The sequence below is a fragment of the Tursiops truncatus genome, chromosome 7 (genome assembly GCF_011762595.2).
Source record: "Tursiops truncatus isolate mTurTru1 chromosome 7, mTurTru1.mat.Y, whole genome shotgun sequence".
Classification (NCBI taxonomy): Eukaryota; Metazoa; Chordata; class Mammalia; order Artiodactyla; family Delphinidae; genus Tursiops; species Tursiops truncatus.
In genome coordinates, this window is record NC_047040.1 from 61,149,071 (window position 1) to 61,163,299 (window position 14,229).

Sequence of the window (14,229 nt, forward strand, 5' to 3'; positions counted from 1 at the left end):
GTTTTGTGAAAAAGGCATGATACCTGAACAAAATTGCATTTCTAATCCGAAGGAAGGAAGGGGAACTAGGAACAGAGGCCAGATAGGAGTCAGCCTCTCCTGAAGTTACATGTGCTATGTAGGGGAGGAAATGTTAACAGAATAAAACTTGAATTCAATTAGGGGAAAAAAATTCGGGAAATAGTTTCTGGGTAGGCAACCAAAAAATGTCTCTGTCTTCATTAAAAAATAGCACCTCTTCAGAATCTGCAGGAAAGTTGTTACAGGCAGAAGGGAAGTTCTTTGGTATAAAACTTTTATAGTGCTCCCTGACCTCTGAATAAATCTGTACAAAACCAGTGTTCAAAATTTCTAGGTAGTATTTATAGTCCTGATTACTTATTAGTTTAAAAAAAATTTCCCCCTACCTTGTTCCAAGAAGGAATTTGAGGTTGTTGAACTTCTAAATGTATTGTTTGTTTATCTCAGTAATGCCTGGCACATAGTAACCACTCAAGAAATATTTGTTGAATAAAGTAAGTGAATGAATGTATATAAGTCAGTATTGAATTGATAAATGTATATGTTTATATATTATCCAAAGCTTTTGACTCCATGCTATCATAAGTTTTTCTTTTGTAGCTTGAAGAAATTATTCAGTGTAATTCCAGTGAAGGATGGATGCCTCCCATCCAAAACGCCATATTTCTTAGCAACTTCTTACTTCAAGATTTATAAAACTAATGAAAAGTCCATTTTGTTTCTTTGTTATTTGTCTTTTTTTTTGGAAAAGTCCATTTTAGAGCAAAACTTTTAATTAAAGAACTGTGATCTGTAATAATTTGTATCACTATCAATATGGTCATATAAGGACAATATTTAAAATCTAGTTTAGTTTTTTAAAAATCCTATTAATTTGGAAATACTTTTTAGAAAATCAAAACATTTTACAAAATAGCATTCATATTAAAGCATGTTATTGTCAGTTTGTTATGGTTTGTGTTGACCAAGCTTTTTTATCATTATTTACAGGTATAAATTGGTTTATCAATTATACAGCTGCCACTTGTCTTTTTTTTAATTAATTGACATGTTTTTATGAAATTATTAGCCATTAAGCAATCTGAATAGCGTAGTTTTAAAAGCAGAGATCTTTTAATATGATTTATTTATTTGATTCTCCCATAATCAGGACTTTTAAAAATTGACATGTATCTATTGAAATATCATTTGACTTTTGGAATTCTGAAGTCGGCATCTAACCCTCTGAGGGCTCTTAATATTCTTTTGATGCCCATCACTACCCAACTAAAATATATTCTTTTTATTAAATAGATTATTTTTGTGTGTATTAGGGAAATTAAGTTTGGCACATTCTCTTTCTGATATAGTATGTGGTAGATAGTCATGACTGACTTTAAATCTATAAAATTTTTTACTTCTGTATTTTAGGAAAAAGTATTGGGGGACGTGGCCACAAAATTAGCGACTATTTTGAAGTAAGTTCATTGAGAAATATCTTCAGTTCTTAATATAATTTTGCTGTGGGCTGAAATAATTTGTTTGAAGCACAAAGTCAACTTTTGATTATCTGCTTAATTAGAGCAGAACTTCAGTACTATGTGATGTCCTGACTTCTTAGGAATATTAAACTTTACTTTTACTTTGGTATGGCACATCATAATTTTCAAAGTAGTTTCTCCTGTATTTGCTTATATCCAGGAGATAGTCAAAGCAGGTGTTATTAGTATTCCTATTTTACAGATGAGGAAACTGAGAACCAGAGATATAAAGTAGCCTACGTAAAGGCAAATTCTAAATGGAAGAGCAAAGAGTAGCTTTAAGTCTCCCAGCCTCTAGAATTCTTTCTGATGTCAGTACCACAGCAACAGTTGAGCCCCGTGGATGGAGATTAAATAATGATAGAGATGTGAATCTAAGAGTCCCTGAAAATAATAAACAGTGGTAAATTTAAATTCTTAGTCTGGAATGTTTCCTTTCTTCTACACAGAGACACTTCTGCCTACCAGTTTTCATTATGAAATATTAATGTGATTATTAAAACAAACATGATCTACTCAGTTGAAAAATATTTATATTTCCTTGAGAGAGAGCAGAATTTGGTGATTAGGAGAAGGGCTGTGTTTAAAATATATATATATTTTTTATCCTCCATTGTTTTTCTTTCTTGAATTTACAGTGTCTAAGCTAAAACTGTTGCAGACTATAAGATACACCTAATGCTCTTTAGTTGATGTCAGTCCCTTAGTGTTAATATCATTAAAAATCTTTGCCAAAGTAGGATCAAATAAACAAATCTCAGGTGTCTTGGATGCCTACTGTGTGCTAAGTGTTACGCTAGGCACTATAGATAAAGAAATTTAGACGAAACTCCTAGGTTGCAGGAAGCTGTTTAATGAACACACTAGGAAGTCCCCATCTCTGCTGTTCATACATATACCCTGAGATGAAGCCATTAGCAGCAAATTGTTTTCTCCTTCCATTCTTGGTTCAGAAGCATGAGACTTGAGAAAGCTATGGAACAGATTAGGTTGGCTTCTCTTCATATGCAGTTAAGTCATGCACTATAATGCGTGTTATGCATGTAAGAAAGGATTGATTTTTATTAGACTTTGTGCTGTTAAAAAGAAGGGACTTAGTTTGTATAGTTCTTTATAGTGCTGTGAACATTTAGATACTTAATAGATCTTGGGACTGACAGCTCTGTTTTAAGATAGTTGATTATGTTCACTAACATCTACATGTGAACATGTTAAAGTTTCTTGGGATTAGGGATCATACTGGTTTAACAAACATAAGGGAACTGTGCTAAAATTTGAAGGAAAAATAAGACTTGTTCTTTGCTTTGGGGGAATTTGTCTTTGAGTCTGCCACAAAAATAATAATAAGATATATTTAAATTAATTCATAATGCCATATCTAAAATCATATTTGTCTAAACCTGTGTTAATAAATAGTGATGTTTCCTTTTTCCCTCAGTACCAAGGTGGAAATGGCTCAAGTCCAGTAAGAGGCATACCTCCTGCAATCCGTTCTCCTCAGAATTCACATTCACATTCCACTCCTTCCTCATCTGTAAGTTTTTACGTATGTAGTCTTTGTGTCTCAGAGTTTTTGTGTACTGAATGATAACTTTTATAATTTGTCTTTATTGAGACCTTTTACATATATTAGCGTTTATCTTTAAAAAAATCATTCTGTGAGATGAGTTGAATTCTTTTTAATGATTTGATGCTATTAGAACTTTATTTCTGAAAGTAAGATTCTAAAGTTAAAGATTTCCTGAATTAATTATAAGACGTGTTCTTCACTTTGGGGGAATTTGTTCCCCAAAGAAGTAATGTTTCTATAAAAGAATGATGGGACCAGGAATTCCCTGGCTGTCCAGTGGTTAGGAATTGGCACTTTCACTGCCGGGGCCCGGGTTTGATCCCTGGTCAGGGATCTTAACCATTAAATTTCTTAACCACTAAAATGGTAGCATAATTAATTCCTTCCTGGGAATCCTGAAATAAAGAGTAGGCAGCCATCAGCCTCAGATAATGTAGTTTGGCATAGGAGAAGGATCTTGGACCTGAAAATTGTCTTACAACTTTTTGGTTTGTTTCTAACATTTTTAAGACCTAGTTCTTTTATATGCATTTTTCTACATATTAGATTTTATTCTATTTTTTTTACTTTCATTATGTGACAGTTCATTGTCTAACCAGAAAAACAATGTTGGCTTTCAGTAATTTAAAGATGAATTTAAAATTTTAAAAAATCAGAGTATCTCTTATTTACTCAAGTACTCTGTTTTTACTTCCAGTGTCCCTTTCTAGTTCTGTCTGTAGACATATACTTCTTAATGTCTTATTCATTTTGTACCTTGGGGCACATCATATTGCCATATACTAAGTAAAGCATAAGACTCAACAATAACTTTGAGTTGTAGTGATAGCATTGGTACATGATGTAATCTTTTGCTTTCAGTGAATGTATTTTAAAACCAGTGACTAGATAAACCATGAAACTTATCAGTTAATTGATATTATACTACATATGGGCATGCATTATTGTACCCACTACTAAAAGAGTTCTGTATTAAGGTCTTTACAGTTTTACTTTTTGAACCATTATAATCTGTTTAATATTTTTGTTTTAAAATAATATATTTGGCCTTGTTTTAGTTAACAGATTGAAAGCATTAAATTTGCTTTTATGGCACCAGATTGTTAAGTTCCTTGAGGGCACGGCATATATGGCTGGTTGTCTCTTTTATTGGGCTTTATAAGAGGGAGGTACTTAATGAATGCTTATTGAATAAATGGTGATTAAAAATTTTTAAAGTTCAATTATGTTTTTTTTAATTCTTGATTTTTTTAAAATAAATTTATTTATTTTTGGCTGCGTTAGGTCTTCGTTGCTGTGCGTGGGCTTTCTCTAGTTGCGGTGAACAGGGGCTACTCTTTGTTGTAGTGCGCAGGCTTCTCGTTGCGGTGGCTTCTCTTGTTGCGGAGCACGAGCTCTAGGCGCGCGGGCTTCAGTAGCTGTGGCACGTGGGCTCAGTAGCTGTGGCTCGCAGGCTCAGTAGTTGTGGCGCACAGGCTTAGTTGCTCTGTGGCATGTGGGATCTTCCCGGACCAGGGCTTGAACCCGTGTCCCCTGCATTGGCAGGCGGATTCTTAACCACTGTGCCACCAGGGAAGTCCCCAATTATGTTTTGAATTATTATCCTGATAAAAACTTAAGAAATGTTTAGTTGTTGCTAAGCAAAAGCCTATTTTTTTTCTTGCTAATATAAAATTTTTAATATATTTTTTTAAGGTTCGACCGAATAGCCCTTCTCCTACTGCATTAGTTTTTGGGGACCACCCTATTGTACAACCAAAGCAGTTATCCTTTAAAATTACTCAGGTAAATGGTAATTAAAATTTCTTTGTATGAGAAGCTGGTGACCAACTTTGTACACACAATTAAGATGTCTTCTCTTTGTTTTAGACATGGTCATAAAGTAAAATTCTGTATCAAGAAAGCTAATTGCTAAACAAACCAAAAAAACAGTTTGTAGGGGGTGAGAAGTTGAAACACCCAATTTACTATCAGCTTGTCCTTTGTTACATACTGGTTAAATATATATTTTAAGCAAATTAAATAAACAGAACAACCATAACATGTCACTTCTGTTTACTGATTCTTTTTGAACTTAACATCCAAGTACATATAATCGATACCTTCATGAAAGTGTTATATTTGTTATAAGTGGACATTAAAGCAGTTTGTTCCATGTGTCTGTATTTTTGTATATTCATATATGCCACACATTTAAAAATCATTTGAAAATTAATCAGATATCTTTTACAGTTATTTAGTTTTATGAATTTTGAGTACTAAGGTTTTCATTTTAATTTCATACATGTGACAGTTTTTGGATGACTGAGATTAAGGATTGAAAAAGTAGATCTTCTTGCTTGCCACCTTAGTTGTGCAGTTTATTGCCATTATACTTCTTCTTTCTGGTTATGTCCAAACTGTTGTGCGTGCATCAAAACTTCTTTCTTTGGATGATCTTTAGGCCAGGATTTATAAGTACATTGCTTTCAGTCAGCAAACAGCTTGTGAAAGTTTTTGCCATGTTCAAAAGTCAGCTAGAGTTGATAGCACAAAGCAGTGGTTATATTGAATTTTAATGAAGAACATATCAATATTCTAAAAATTGAATTAACCTTAAAAAGTTTTCTTTTTAAGTTTATAGCACTTATGCTTCTGAAGATATTAAAACTTAAAACTGCAGTGAGACTTTTTGTGATACTCTTTACATACACACACAAACTCCAATACTTTCTTTGCTCTTCAGAATCAGAGTAAAATCTAATTTTATGTTTGCATGCAGTGATATATATATAATGGAGTAATAAAATAGCTTTCTTTCGTTTAGACCGACCTTACAATGCTGAAGTTAGCAGCATTAGAAAGTAATAAAAACCAGGACCTGGAAAAAAAGGAAGGTCGTATAGATGACTTGCTCAGGGTAAGTAAGAAGTCATGGAGGGGAAAAATTTGAGTAAATTATTTGGCAGTAGAAAAACTGGTGAGAAAATACTTATATTGTAAAAAAAACTCTATTACTGGAAAAAAAAATAAGCCTTTGCTTTTAGTGTAAGTACGTAATTGAAAGTATCAACCATTAAACGATAAAAACTATTTTATTAGCTCTTTAAATGTGAATTGAGAAACAGTTGGAGAAATAGAAGTTTATAAAATTTATTTTTACTTGATCAACTATCCTAAGACAGATACCCATTTCATGGTAGTTTTTTGTTGTTGTTGTTGTTGTTTTTGCGGTACACGGGCCTCTCACTGTTGTGGCCTCTCCCATTGCGGAGCAGAGGCTCCAGACGCGCAGGCTTAGCGGCCATGGCTAACGGGCCCAGCCGCTCCACGGCATGTGGGATTTTCCTGGACCGGGGCACGAACCCGTGTCCCCTGCATCGGCAGGCGAACTCTCAACCACTGCGCCACCAGGGAAGCCCCCGTGGTAGTTTTAAAGTTAATTGATTTTCTTATAAACCTGACTGCCATTTGACACTATACTAGAGGAAGTAACTATTGCAATTCTGTGAGATTTTTAATGGAAACTTTATAAAAAGACACATCAAAAAGTATGCCTAATAGGTGAGTAAGGGGTAAAGCAGTGGTTCTCACCCCTAGCTGCTCATTAGAATCTCTGGATGGAAAGTGTGGAAGACACTTTATAAAAAGTACTGATGCTTAAACTCCACCCTGAGGGTTTCTGATTAAATTGATATGACGTAGGGCTTGGGCATTGGTAGTTTTAACGGCTAATTTAGCCAACACTGAGAACTGTTGGTATAGAAACTCAATGAAACCGTCATCCGTGATCATATAATTACTGATACCTTTGAAACATCCAGTGTGCCTTTCCTGGTCCCATCCCATTCACTCTCTTACATCCCTTTACCATTAACCACTATTCTAAATTTTGTATTTATTTATTATGCCTTATGTTTCTTTATAGTTATATTACATATATCTTATACATTCTTAACATATTATTTCACTTTATTTTTGAACTTTATATAAATTACAAAATTACACTGTTTGTACCATTTTGCCCTGCTTGTTTTCACTAAACATTATATGTGGGTTTGTCATGTAATAGTTTGTTCATTTCACTGCTATATAGTAAGGCATTATATGAATATATTATAATTTGATGGACATTTTATTTCTACTTTTTGCTAGTATGAACAGTTCTGCTAAGAATGTTCTTGTACATATCTCTGTGGCACATGTGGAAGAATTTCTCTATGGTATATGCTTAGGAGAGACATGGCCAGAGTACAGGGCATGCATATCTTAAACTCAACTTTATAATAGCAAATTTTTCCCAAGGTTGTTGGATCAGTTTCCATTCCACCAACAATGAGCAAGAAATAATCTTATTGCTTATTATCCTTGCCAAGGTTCATTATAATCATATTTAATTTGGGGGTTCAATTTAATGGGTGTAACAAGGTATTTGTTATTATGCATTCACTTTATTTTTTGAGCATCTTTAAAAATATTTATTAACTATTTGTATTTCTTCCGTGAAGTAAATGATCATTTTTTTTGCTCATTTTTCTTAATGGGTTCCTGTTGTTTTTTAAATTGATATCAGTTTTTTGTTGGCCATATATGTTGATTTTTCTCCCAGTGTGTGAATTATCTTTTTATTTCTTTGTACTGTCTTTTGATGATTAGATCATTTAAAATTTATATGATTAAACATATCTTTTTATTTATAGTTTGTACCAATTATCAAAAGTATACCAAAATAATTTGTTGTTTTTATCCCTAATATCATAAAGATGTTCTTCTATATTTTCTTTTAGAAGTTTTGTAGTCTGCTTTTTCAGTACAAGTTCTCACTGGGATTTATTTTTGGGTATAGCGTGAAGTAAGGTTTCATTTTAATTTCTTTCTATGTAGAGAACCAGTTGTCCAGACCACAGAATTAAAAGTCCACTTTTTACTGCCAGCCCCATCATGCAATCTCGTTTTCATATACAAGTGGATCTACTTCTGTGTTCTGTGTTAAGTTCCATATTCTATTTGTGTATTCCTATACTGGTACAACAGCATCTTTTTATCATTTAGCAGTTGTCTTTGGCTGTTAGTAACAGAGAACATAAACAACAGTACTTTAAATGATATACAATATTATTTTTTGAGAGTAGAACAGAAAAGGGGGCTCCAAGTCAGAGCATGAGGGTACAGAGTCTCCTGCCCACTGAGTCACCTGCCCAAAACCGAATCCAGTTGGGGATGGAGGTGGGCCCTTCCATAGCAGGCGCAGGAGGAAATGGCGCTGGGATAACCCATGGAACACAGTGCCCCTCACTAACACACCCGAGATAGGCTTTCCTTTCCTCTGCATGCTGCTCACCTCTGTGAGGAGAAGGGTGGAGGCGCAGTCTTTCCCTGGCCCCTGGGCTAGTGAGGGAGGCTGGGTGGGGCACTGCAATTGCAGCTGCTACTGCCACACTGACCATTCATCCCAGATGTGACTGAGGAGGGCCTGGAGCCTGTTCATCTGTCCAGGCAGCGATGTGTGGTTGGGCTGTTATCCCCCTGGACAAAGCATAAGGGGCCACGGGCCTTTGAATGGAAGGTAGTAGGTTTTGTGGAAATGCCATTTAACTGGCCGTGCTTTATTTCCGGCCAGGCAGAGCCTTGCTATCAAGCAGAAACAACTGAGCTGCTCAGGCCGTAGGTGTCCGGACAGGTTTCTATAAACAGCAGTACTTTAAATGAGACACAATATTATTTTTTGAGAGAAGAGCAGAAGGGGGCAGCCCAGGTGTGATGGCTTCACAGTGTCATATAGGATCTTGGCTCCTTCAGTTTTTCTGCTCTTTCACTGTTAGTACATGGCCTTCATCTTGAAGATCATATCAAGGTACAAAATATTTATTAGAGGCACAGTTATGATATCTGTGTTCTTAAGCAGAAAACAGGAAGAAATAAAAAATGCAACAATTCTGTGTGCAGCCTTCTTGGGTATTCCACTGAACAACTTCTGCAAGGGAAGCTGGGAAATACAGTCTTTTAGCTAGACATATATCAATCCATAATAAAATGTTGGTTTTCCATTACTACGGAAGAAGGAGAGATTTGGGTGATTATAATGACTCTAGGTTTATATTAAACCTTGATGTGTGGTTGAACAAGTATCATCTCCTTTTTGGTTATTTTTGGCCCTTTGCTGTCTTAGAGAAGTGTTAGAGTCAGTTTTTCAGTTTTCACACACGTAAACAATTTGTTGGGGTTCTGTTTGAATTGCACCTAATGATAAGGGTCTGATGCTAAATTCCATTTATGTTCCTCTGAAAGTATCTTTATTTTACCCTTTTCCTTGGAAAACAATTTTATTAGATACATACTTTTAGATTGGCAGCAGTATTTTCTCCCAGCATTTTTGATGTATTATGTCGCTGTCTTTTGGCTTCCACCATGATTGGCCTAGACCTATGGTTTTCAAAGAATGATCCCCAGACCAGACGCATCAACATTACTAGGGAACTTATTAGAAATAAACTTTTAGAGCCTACTCTAGAGCTACTAATTCAGAAACTGGGAATGGGTTCCAGTAATCTGTGTTCCAACAAGCTCTCCAGGTTGTTCCCTGGTGACTGACTGTACTAGACTAATCAGACTCATCTTCTGAGTTTAGAGAGAAGACCCTTGCCTGAGCGTATGGCTGCCTACAAAGTTAACAATTTGTATTCATATGGCCAAGAAAGATGGTGAGAATAGTTAGCTGTTGGATGGGCATCTGCAGTGTCTTCCACTAGTTTAATGGAGAAAAAAGTTTTATTAGTTAACAAAAGATGGAAGAGAACTCACATTCATTTTTAAGTGTTAGATGCTTTGTATTACTATATTTCAGTTATTTTTAATTAAATGAGATAGAATGGTGTTGCTCTGTTTTAGAAATAAGAAAACTGAGCTAAGGTTCAGATAACTTGTTTGACTTAGCCCAGATTATATATCCTAGAGTGTGGATTTGAACCCATGGAGTATGGATACAAATTCCATGTACTTTTCCACTACACAGTTAAGCAGCATATACCAGTATTATTCCCATGGTAAGTAGATGTTTTAACAAAATTTTTAGAATCATATTCAAATAATCTTATTAATCCCTTTATGAAATTTGTTCAAAATGTATAAATATTCTTAAATGTCTCATATACACAAATTGTAGACCTTTTTCATCATCTACTTATGTTGTAGGCTAATTGTGATCTCAGACGGCAGATAGATGAACAACAAAAATTACTTGAAAAATACAAAGAACGATTAAATAAGTGCATATCAATGAGCAAGAAACTACTTATCGAAAAGGTAAGTTAAAAGTTCAATACATTTTCCCTCTCCTTTCACTAGCCCCTTTTACCTTGTATGCTTTTAAAATTTAAATTAATAAAATTGAATGATGATTTTTCCTCCTCTTTTCAGAGTACACAAGAAAAACTGTCAAGCAGAGAGAAGAGTATGCAAGACAGATTACGCCTTGGGCATTTCACGACCGTTAGACATGGTGCTTCATTTACTGAACAATGGACAGATGGTTTTGCATTTCAGAATCTTGTAAAGTTAGTCACTCTTACATTTTAAAAAATTTAGTATACCTTTGGGTTTTCATTACTTTCAGAGATTATAGATTTGGAATTATGTTCTACATCTACTCCTTACTACTCTTTGAAATCAGAATTTAATACATTTGAAAGGAACATAGAACAGGCATTACAATTTTAGCTTTAGCGTACTTCTTGATTAGTTAGCATTCTTCTGTACAGTATGATGTATTATTCTAAATATGACTTTTCCAGAACATAAACTGACCTAGCTTTTTATAGGTTAGTTGGGAGGGAAATTGTTAAAAGTTTGAACTTCCATTGGAAGATTTATATCTGTATATCTTGGGATTTTTCTGCTTAGTTCTCCCCCCCACCCCCGACCCCCATTCCCCAGTCCTTACTTCAGCACTTGCCTGCTCTCTATTCCTATGGAAAAGACACGAACATTTTCTCTGCAGCCTCAGACATAGTAACTCATAAGTCAGTTGAACTGAGCATGTGGCTTTAGCACTTCTGAGGTCAACTTTAAAATGGAGAAATCGTTGTTGCCATGTTTTCTTGAGTTCAGATGGTTGTAGCTAAGGGTAGGTTGACTGTTTATGTGTTGAGCCGGGATCTATGCTCCTCCTTTTGTTTTTTGGGGGTTTTTTTAGCTGGAAAACTTTTAATAACCTTTAAAGCAAGAGTGGTGCCACCATCTAAATCAGCTTTCCCAGAGTCAGTCCAGTTAAATGGAAAATGGAGGCAAAGCTTTATTTCACATAGTATCACCTAAACACTGCTGTTTCAAACACTGGTTCCCAGAACTTAAGCACAGAATGGTCTTCTCTCTATCTCCAGAATGGTCTCTCTGTCTCAGTTGATTTATCCAGCTTCTGTTCAACACAACTGTGCTGGGTGTGAGGTATACTATAATGAAGGACAGTGTCTTTATGATGGTAGGAAGTTTGGGTTTTAATTCTGTGGATAATAGGGAGCTCTTACAGTGTTATGTGTGGTGTGTGGGGTCAGATTTTAGTTTTAGAAAGGGAGCTGGTGGTGATGTGGGAATAATATTGGAAAGAACATAGATTGTTGACAGTTCAGATGGAGAAGCATCCAAATGAAAGGTGATAAGGCTTGAGCTAAAATATTAACAGTAGAAATGGAGAGTAGGAAATACAGTTGAGATAGAACTTAAAATTTTCGAGTGTTTTTCTGAGCTACTAAACCCAGATCTACAGTTATCCTGGTAATGAATAAAAGAGAAGTTTATATAATATAACCTTAAATATAAACTAATAATATGAATTTAAAATATAAACTCTGCCGGTTGTTAAAATTTCTCCATTGAGCTGTCAAAAAAAGAGTAAAATTGGAGCTTCTGGGTTGGTGAATATGTAGAGATTTGGGGAGGGTATCAGGCTCAGAGAGAGCATGGAAACTCCATGTCTTTTCCCCATACCTTGCCCTATGCATCTCTTCCATCTGGCTATTTCTGAGTTGTATCCTTTTATAATAAAGCAGTAATCTAGTTTTTAAAAAATTACTTGCATTTCTTATTACTAATAATCATTTACTGAGGGCATACTGTATGTTGTTACATATACATATTTTATATCAAGCAGTTGATATTTATCAGTATATATCAAGCTATATATCTGTGATATAACCCAAAGTAGTTGGAGGATGAGAAGAGAAATAAATAAAAATTAGTAATTTTTATATATATATATATATATATATATATATATTTTTTTTTTTTTTTTGCGTTACGCGGGCCTCTCACTATTGTGGCCTCTCCCGTTGCGGAGAACAGGCTCTGGACGCGCAGGCTCAGCGGCCATGGCTCACGGGCCCAGCCGCTCCGTGGCATGTGGGATCTTCCCAGACCGGGGCACAAACCCATGTCCCCTGCATTGGCAGGCGGACTCTAAACCACTGCGCCACCAGGGAAGCCCAGTAGTATTATATTGATAATCTCTAAAATTAGGTCATTACTGAATAATCAGGGATTAGATACATATCCATTCCAGTAATTCTTTCCTTTCATTATTTCAGTAGGTTATTGCTGTTTATTTTCATTAATAACATCTTGATTGTACCTGAAACTAGCTTTAAAATTAATTTTTAAATAAATTGAAATTATTTATAACCACTTCAAGGAGAAAACTGGATTAAAGTCTTATTTTAACTTTGCTATTCTTGAGATTTTTCTCCACCGTTTTACTCTTTTACCTAGGTGATTCTTGATTCTTTCCCTCCTACCATGTTCTGCTACTACCTGGCTAGAACCATAGGACAAGGAAATGAATGTAAAACCAATTCTTCATCAGCAGCGTAGAAGTTCTCTAGTTCTGGTTTGAATAGGGGCGGGGGAGCAAGGAATTGAAATATTTGACTTGTTCTAAATCTGAGTATCACCACCATGTAGAGTCTTAAATTTTTTCCTAGTGTGGTGAAGTGACCTAAGAGAGAACATAATTATATTAGAACAAGCTTAAGGTGTTGTATGATAGATGGTTTTTAAAAGCTTCAGTTGGAAGCAGTAATATTTTTACTTATATTAATTGCCCATTTTTCAAAGCCATGTAAATTTTTCTTGCTATTTTCTCTTTAAAGTGTCAAAATTCTTTCTTTCTTCCTAAATTTCTGAGGTCAATTTTTGTTTCATTTCAAAATATCACCTACCCATTCCCAAAATTTGACAGAGATACATTTAGAAAATAACACTATTAAATTCACATTTGTCTTTTGTAAGTTTTTCTTTAAACAGTAAGTAATGAGATACATGTATAAAACCTACTCTTTAACTCTGTTCTTTTTTTTTTTAATAGCTCATTTATTTTATTCAACAAATATTTATTGAATGCCTAGTATGTGCCAGTCACTGTGCTGGGCACTAGGGTATAAAGTAGTTGTGGTCTCTATTCTCATGGAGTGATTTAGTCTAACTAGACAAATTCTGATCAAGTGTCTGTAGGAATATTTGTTAGAAAGGAGGAGGTGGGGAGCTACAAGGTACTATGAAACTATATGTGGCAACACATCTTTTTCTAGTTCAGGGGGTTTAGGGAAGACTTTATTCAGAAATGAATGTTTCAGATGGGATGTGGACAGTGCGAAAGTATTGGTTCACAAGGGTGGGACCATAAGGTTACAAATTTATATTATATGATTTTTCATGTTTAACTAACGTATTTTCATGTTTTAACTGTGAAAAGTAATGGAAGGTTAATTTTCTTTTACGTTTATTTTTATGCAGGCAACAAGAATGGGTGAATCAGCAAAGGGAAGATATTGAAAGGCAAAGGAAACTTCTAGCCAAACGCAAACCTCCCACAGCTAATAATTCTCAGGCACCCTCTACCAATTCTGAACCAAAACAAAGGAAAAACAAAGCAGTCAATGGAGCAGAAAATGATCCCTTTGTTAGACCAAATTTACCGCAACTGTAAGCCTGCATTTTTTATTTTCCTTTTTTTAAATTGTTGCCAGTGAGCATGAATGTTAGTAATGGATGTTATTTTTAAGTAAGTAGTAAATATCATTATGGCCAGGAAGGCAGGCAGTATTGAAAAAATTTACTTCTAAAATAATAATAAGCCCCCAATCTGAATTC

At 34.9% G+C, this 14,229-nt stretch overlaps 1 protein-coding gene across 3 annotated transcripts in view; it reads left to right on the forward strand.

Moving 5' to 3' along the window:
* TLK1 (tousled like kinase 1) overlaps window positions 1-14,229 on the forward strand; it is a 210,917-nt gene that overhangs the window by 150,985 nt on the left and 45,703 nt on the right. For all 3 annotated transcript variants that reach the window (XM_073807580.1, XM_073807579.1, XM_019922783.3), the window contains exons 5-11: window positions 1,432-1,478; window positions 2,980-3,075; window positions 4,807-4,896; window positions 5,918-6,010; window positions 10,282-10,392; window positions 10,507-10,643; window positions 13,873-14,061. In XM_073807580.1, the coding sequence (XP_073663681.1) occupies window positions 1,432-1,478; window positions 2,980-3,075; window positions 4,807-4,896; window positions 5,918-6,010; window positions 10,282-10,392; window positions 10,507-10,643; window positions 13,873-14,061 (763 nt within the window). The remainder of the gene's footprint in view (window positions 1-1,431; window positions 1,479-2,979; window positions 3,076-4,806; window positions 4,897-5,917; window positions 6,011-10,281; window positions 10,393-10,506; window positions 10,644-13,872; window positions 14,062-14,229) is intronic.